General features: G+C 41.9%; 1 protein-coding gene across 1 annotated transcript in view; it reads right to left on the reverse strand.

Moving 5' to 3' along the window:
* Positions 1-4,923, reverse strand: part of LOC138652264 (uncharacterized protein K04H4.2-like) — a 33,219-nt gene extending 28,296 nt beyond the window's left edge. The window contains exons 1-3 of the mRNA XM_069743032.1: positions 4,683-4,923; positions 2,595-2,744; positions 1,795-1,974 (exon numbers count right to left, since the gene is read on the reverse strand). Coding sequence (XP_069599133.1) covers positions 1,795-1,974; positions 2,595-2,744; positions 4,683-4,923 — 571 coding nt within the window. The remainder of the gene's footprint in view (positions 1-1,794; positions 1,975-2,594; positions 2,745-4,682) is intronic.
* Between the last annotated feature and the right edge of the window lie 3,179 nt (positions 4,924-8,102).

The following is an 8,102-nucleotide window of genomic DNA, read 5'->3' on the forward strand; positions in this document are numbered from 1 at the left end:
CTTTAGAAGAGATTACAATAAATATAGACATACAGTACAGCCCAATAGTTTGGACACACCTTCTCATTTAAAGATTTTTCTGTATTTTCATGACTATGAAAATTGTACATTCACGCTGAAGGCACCAAAACTGAATTAACACATGTGGAAGTATATACTTAACAAAAAAGTGTGAAACAACTGAAATTATGTCTTATATTCTAGGTTCTTCAAAGTAGCCACCTTTTGCTTTGGTGACTGCTTTGCACACTCTTGGCATTCTCTTCGTGAGCTTCAAGAGGTAGTCACCGGGAATGGTCTTCCAACAATCTTGAAGGAGTTCCCAGAGATGCTTAGCACTTGTTGGACCTTTTGCCTTCACTCTGCGGTCCAGCTCACCCCAAAACATCTCGATTGGGTTCAGGTCTGGTGACTGGAGGCCAGGTCATCTGGCATAGCACCCCATCACTCTCCTTCTTGGTCAAATAACCCTTACACAGCCTGGAGGTGTGTTTGGGGTCATTGTCCTGTTGAAAAATAAATGATGGTCGAACTAATTGCAAACCGGATGGAATAGCATGCCGCTGCAAGATGCTGTGGTAGCCATGCTGGTTCAGTATGCCTTCAATTTTGAATAAATCCCCAACAGTGTCACCAGCAAAGCCCCTCCACACCATCACACCTCCTCCTCCATGCTTCACGGTGGGAACCAGGCATGTAGAGTCCATCCGTTCACCTTTTCTGCGTCGCACAAAAACACGGTGGTTGGAACCAAAGATCTCAAATTTGGGCTCATCAGACCAAAGCACAGATTTCCACTGGATTAATGTCCATTCCTTGTGTTCTTTAGCCCAAACAAGTCTCTTCTGTTTGTTGCCTGTCCTTAGCAGTGGTTTCCTAGCAGCTATTTTACCATGAAGGCCGGCTGCACAAAGTCTCCTCTTAACAGTTGTTATAGAGATGTGTCTGCTGCTAGAACTCTGAGTGACGTTGACCTGGTCTCTAATGTGAGCTGCTGTTAACCTGCGATTTCTGAGGCTTGTGACTCAGATAAACTTATCCTCAGAAGCAGAGGTGACTCTTTGTCTTCCTTTCCTGGGGCGGTCCTCGTGTGAGCCAGTTTCTTTGTAGCGCTTGATGGTTTTTGCCACTGCACTTGGGGACACTTTCAAAGTTTTCCCAATTTTTCGGACTGACTGACCTTCATTTCTTAAAGTAATGATGGCCACTCGTTTTTCTTTACTAAGCTGCTTTTTTCTTGCCATAATACAAATTCTAACAGTCTATTCAGTAGGACTATCATCTGTGTATCCACCAGACTTCATCCACTTATTAAACCTGACACGGTACACCTGTGAAGTGAGAACCATTCCCGGTGACTACCTCTTGAAGCTCATCAAGAGAATGCCAAGAGTATACAAAGCAGTCATCAAAGCAAAAGGTGGCTACTTTGAAGAACCTAGAATATAAGACATAATTTCAGTTGTTTCACACTTTTTTGTTAAGTATATAATTCCACATGTGTTCATTCATAGTTTTGATGCCTTCAGTGGGAATGTACAATTTTCATAGTCATGAAAATACAGAAAAATCTTTAAATGAGAAGGTGTGTCCAAACTTTTGGTCTGTTCTGTATAATAAAAAAGGCCCAAAACTCAAAAAATCAACACGCTCCCCTCAGATACTTTTGCTTTGTGCTCCACTCAGTAAATTGTTTTCTATGTATGTGCCTCATCTCTGCTGTGTGTGAAGAGGACTGGATGATAGATTTATTTTAATGTCTACGTTTTTCTTTCACATAATCATTTTTCTCACCCGCATTCTCACAGTAATACCCAGGAGGACAGGATATCGGCTCAGTGGCGCCCTCCGGACAGTAAAAGCTAGGCAGGCACTTTCCTCCAGTGGAGGTGGCAGGACACAAGCAGTTTGCACTGGTGTAATTATCCAGATCAAATGGCTGCGGAGTCCAAGCAGCAAAAACACAAAACCAACCTAAAGAGAAGTAGACAACACATTGTACACATCCCCCAATATTCCTTGAAGTACAGATGTAGCAGTGGTTACAGGGCTTCAGGTTAAAAGATCCACAGCGATCCTATTCCTACAGCTTTGTGTAGTAACTAATGTAATTGTAAGAACATGAAGGTCTGCAGTCAGCCCTTATTTTACTTATAGGCTATGGACACATTTTTCCATGTGTTAGTGGCTACCTTTAGGTAAAGCTTAATTGCTCATGACAGGTGGTTTGCAGCTTCGTTTCATAGTTTCAGACTTTTAATTTGTGGACATGTTCCCACCCAGTCATACATGCTGGAAGTAATGTCTGTCTTCACTAGATCTCATGTATCAGCATGGCTTCATTCCTGGACTGATTTCCTCTTATACAACTCATGAAGGATCATGTGCTTTTCTCTGCATCTACAGCCAGAGACAGTTGCCATGCCATATTACGTGAATTCTTCCCCCATCTCCCTCTCTACGGTGTACAACCCCTTAACAATTTCTAACATAAGCTGGAGCGGAGGCTGGAGCAGACAGATTTGTGTGGTTGCTAACTAGGTGAAGGTCTTACACACTCTGCAGAAGCAAAATGGTAGGAAATTCGCACTCACCGGGGTCACACTTTCCAGATACGGTGCTCAGTCCTTCTGCCCCACAGTAATGCCCTGAGATACAAGGCAGACAGCTATCGATACTGTGTGACCGAGGGTCAGGATTATAGTAGCCACGAGGACAGGGGAACTGACAGGAGTGCTGGGTTCCTGAAATTTTCCAAAAAGATCACTGTATTAGTATTAAGGCATGAACATTTTCAGTTTTATCCATACATTAAAAGCTAGCAACTTTCTAATATATGTTGTTTTCCATTATCTTCTAATTTCAAGAACTCTGCTTGCAATCAGTAAATGTAATTATGGTTTACATCCACAGTCTAGCCACACTGTGAAGATCCTACAAGACAGGGAACCGATACACTGTAATGAGCCATGAATCTGGCCAGGACTTGTTAGGTGCTTTTTTGGCTACTGGATGGTAAGAAGACTGCTTCTATTCACTGATGTAAAGTTGGTATAGTAAAAATGATTGCAAACTGAAAGGAGTGAATCTATCAAAGCTTTTTTTTTTCACCACGTTCCTGTTGGGAAAAGCAAGCAAAAAAAAAAAAAAAAAAAACACAGAAAAAAGAAAAAAAAAGAAAAATAAATTTGCTGCATGTCATTTAAAAAAAAAAAAGTACTTTTATTATTATGTATTTCACCTATATAACGTTAACATATTCCGCAACGCTGTACGGACAAGAGAAGAGGTTTTGCAGAGTCAAAACACACTCCAGCGGTGACGCATAAAAAGTGAAAAATCAGTTCTAGACAGAAAACTTAACACTAAATCATTAAATGCTGTATGACAAAAACGCAACAAAATGGACTTCAAAAAGTCTCCTCATGATGAATTCCCTCCCTTCCACCTCCTCCAAAGTATAAGAAAGTTGCAGAACTTGATACGATAAATGTATATACATAAAACCAGGACTGAGGCTCATGATATGGAGGTCACTATTCTTTACTAAGAATCAAAAAAACAGATTAAAACCATTAGTCCCTCAGATGACCCCCTGCTTGGGAGCAGCAAAATTATTCATGAAGGGCCATTACCCGGGGCGTTGGGACAATGGCGTTTACAGCCGCCGTTCCTTTCTTTAGTTTCCATGCATATTCTGCCTTATTTAACGTCCCGCACATTATTACTCACTGTGATTATTATTCAATACTGAGATTAAATATTTAAAGCTTTAATGTCCCCGATTGTTGTTACATTTTATTGGTATACACATTAATTCATTGATTTTTATTACAGAAGAACATTTAAATAAAATATTTAGTAATTAGGAATGTGCTCAGGAACACTGCCTGGGGAGAGCAAAAAAAGAGACTCGCAGCTGCAGGGAGCTAAATCTGTTCTCCGCTGTAATGGTTTAAAGTGAGATGCTGCAGGGCGGACTACTGCACACAGCAAGCCAGGCAGCAAGGATGATAAATCATACACAAATATTACATTGCAGGATCTGTTTTTTGCTGTAGTCTTATGAAATTAGTATTAGGAATTGTTGCTACAAATGCTACAGTTAGTCTGCTACAGCAATAGTTACGCGTGGCAGCGCTGGACATTCAATCTTATTGCCACAAGTATAAAATAAAATCATTTTCATGAGATCACAAATCTATTGCTGCTTAAGTTTTACGGTCTTATTGTCTCTCCAGAAATCATCTCTCTCACTTCAGTGATAATCTAGGGTCAGGTCAGAATATATTTTTTCTTGAGAGAAGAGATTCTTCCTCCACATAAGTTCTTTTTTTTTATATAGTTTGTTGCTAGAAGGCAGTCTTTGGATTGCAGTGCAGATTGTCTCAAATCCTTTCTACACGAAAATAACAATTTTATTAAAAACCTCTCAAGTGTGCACAAAGTATTGCTTCTCTCAAGTAAAGATATATACTACATTAAAACCCAAGTCGAGGCACGTGGTGCCATTTAGGAAATAGCAAAGATCTGGGCATGGATTCACAATTTCTGGTGAAGTATCTGCCAGGCCTCCTTCATCGCACAATAAAATAACTAAAAAATGCTTCCAGTTAGTATCCACATAATAGGTATCCTCCTCGCTTCCTATCTCAGCATCGAATGGACCCATCATTTCATACCTTCAGGGCAATAAAACCCAGCTGGGCACGGAAAGGTGTTATAATCACTGGTATTCTCCGCACAGAAGTACCCAGCAGGACACGGTAAGCAGTCGGGTTGATGAGTGAGGTTGTTATAGGTCCCTGCAGGACAGACGTGTGCATGGGGACTTCCAGCTGGGCAGTAATGACCTCGTGGGCAGCTACCTCCTTCTCCTGCAAATACTGGTCGGGACATAAAGCCAGTAGAAATAATATTCATTTTTGCTTGCAAATCCAATATTACATCATGTACTTAGCAAATAAATAAGTTTTCAGTTCTTTGTGAGTTTTGCAAAAAAATAAACTATAAACTAATGGGCAACAAACAATGTATTTATCGCTACAACGTCACATTGTTATAATGGTCGCCATCTTACACTCTGAGGTGGGAGCCAATGAGGAGACCCCAAGGGAGCAGTAGTATCCAGCAAGGCAAAGTCCACTTGGGGCATCAAGGCCGACAGAGCTGCAGTAATGTCCAGGGGGGCAAGGTGTACAATGGGACGCCATGCTTAGATTGGACCTGTTGAGCAGATGATTAGATCGTGGGCTCATATGGGCACTAATAATCCCAGTACGAATACAACAGGTCTGTATTCCAATAAGCCAGAAAATAATGTCTTTGCACAAATCATTAGGAATAATGAAAACGATTGTAACTGAATGGCAAGACTTACCGCAAACACGACTCACCTGTCAGCAAAACTACCAGATGGACATGGAATTGGGGCAGCAGAGCCCGCAGGACAATAGTGACCAACAGGACAAGGACCGCCAAAACTTTCGTTCATGTTACCAGAAGGGTTTGGTATAAGGGATCCTAATAATTGTTAGCAGAGTAAAAGTTTACAAAAGTTAAGAGTAGGTCTTCTATGGAAAAGTATTAGAGGGGAAACTTCTTTGCCTGAAGTGGGTACAAATATATCAGATATACAGCACCGATCAAAAGTTTTAGGCAAGTGGGGAGAAAATGCTGCACAATAGGAACGGTATAAAAAATAGAAGTGTTAGATGAACTAACACAGAAACGGCAGTATAGGAGGCTTAAAACTGGGTGAGGAGCAGCCAAGATCTGCACAAAGGTGAGGTTGTGGAGGACAGTTTCAAGACACAAACCATTGCAATACGGAGCTCAGCAACAAGCCACAAGGTACTGTAGTTATAGTACATCACCAAGGTCTCTACAGGCAAAGATTTCAAGATGAGATATTCAAGGACCATAGGTGGAGTGGTCAGCAAAAAAAAAAAAATTAACCCCTTACTGACCGGGCCACATTTTTAAAATCTGACCAGTGTCATTTTATGTAGTAACTCTGGAACGCTTTAACAAATCCCAGTGATTTGAGAATTTTCTTTCGTGGCACATAATACTTTATGATAATGGTAAATTTAGGTCGATATTCAAAACATCAGAAATTTGACAAGAATGTAAAAAAATTAAGAATTTTCAAAATTTGCCTGAATATCCCTTTAATCCAGATAGTCATACCACACAAAAACATTAATAACATTTCCCTCATGCCTGCTTTAAATCAGCACCCTTTGTAAAATGTTATTTTACTTTAACCAGGTTTAAAGTGACTTTAGGGGTCCTATATATTGGAAAACCCCCAAAAGTTTAAAAAACAGCACCCATGACATACTGAAAACTGCTGTCAGGTAGTTTATTAACCCTTCTGGTGATTTTCAGGAATGAATGCAGAGTGGCATGACAGGAATGAAAAAGTGTATTTTTACCACCTAAATGTCGCTAACTTCTGAACAGGCCGCTATATACGGCAGACTATAAGACCGTTATTTTGCAGTGAATTGCCATGGCAAACATCAGGACCACACAATCTTGATCTCAGGGTGCCGATGGGGATAAAGAAGAAGCCCCCACACTCTTTTAACCATTTATATGATACTAGATTGTGGCCCGATTCTAACGCATCGGGTATTCTAGAATATGCATGTTCCCGTAGTATATGGACAATGATGATTCCAGAATTCGCGGCAGACTATGTCCATCGTTGATTGATCGAGGAAACTTTTATGACATCGTCGCCATGGCAACCATTATGACATCATCGTCGCTGTGCCCGTTGCTGACCAATCAGAGACGCGGGATTTCTACGTCGATACTGTGCCCGTCGCTGATTGGTCGAGGCCTGGCGGCATCGACCAATCAGGGACGTGGGATTTCCAGGACAGACAGACAGACAGAAAGACAGACAGACAGACGGAAAAACCCTTAGACAATTATATATATAGATAGTCGTTATTGATAGCATCATCTAAGGGGTTAAACAGATATGGGCGGTGCCAACACTGATCGTGGCTGATGCAGCAAGTTGTCAGCTATTGTGGACAGCCGACAGCCGCTGGATTGTCACCTGTATGGGGATGATATTCTCCTATATCTCAGGTCAGTAAAAAGACGTATTGGTGGTCATTAAGGGGTTAGTTCAGCAGATGAAAGACACAACAAGCTTACTTCCCTTCGAAATCAGCTCAGGATTGGCAGCAACCAGTGAGACCCAGCTTCACCCCTCTATGGGTCAGTGAAGTCTGTCCAAAAATGGTCTACATGGCAGAATTGTGGCCAAAAAACACGTACCTTCAACATGCCTCAGGGAGGCATCCGATTGGCTACAAATTTATTCAACAGCAGGACAATGACCTCAAACATCCAGTCAATGTAATTAAGAGCGAAGAATCCTGGAGGTTCGGTCACCCGATACTGATGATGGAGGCAACAGGCGGGCACCAGATACCGATGATGGAGGCAACAGGCGGGCACCAGATACCGATGATGGAGGCAACAGGCGGGCACCAGATACCGATGATGGAGGTGACGGGCGGTCACCAAATACTGATGATGGAGGCGACGGGCGGTCACCAGATACTGATGATGGCGGCAATGGTTGGTCACTAAATGATGATGGAGGCGAGGGGCGGTCACTAAGTACTGATGATAGAGGCAACAGTTGGTCACCAGACACTGACGATGGAAGCAACCGGATACTCATTATGGAGGCAATGGGTGGTCACCAGATAATGATGATGTAGACAACGGGTGTTCCCGAGATACTGATAGCATTTACTTTTCTCTTTTGTTCATTAACTTTGAATTTTGTTAATTGAATTAAATAAACTGTTAACACTTCTACTTGAAAGCTTCTTAGGGTACCGTCACACAGTGGCATTTTGATCGCTACGACGGCACGATTCGTGACGTTCCAGCGATATAGTTACGATCTTGCAGTGTCTGACACGCTCCTGCGCTGAGAATCGTACGTCGTAGCAGATCGTTTGAAACTTTCTTTCGTCGTCTAGTGTCCCGCTGTGGCGGCATGATCGCATGGTGTAACAAAGGTGTGCACGATATTGTATACGATGTGCACATAGTAACCAACA

Source organism: Ranitomeya imitator, chromosome 10, assembly GCF_032444005.1.
Source record: "Ranitomeya imitator isolate aRanImi1 chromosome 10, aRanImi1.pri, whole genome shotgun sequence".
NCBI lineage: Eukaryota > Metazoa > Chordata > Amphibia > Anura > Dendrobatidae > Ranitomeya > Ranitomeya imitator.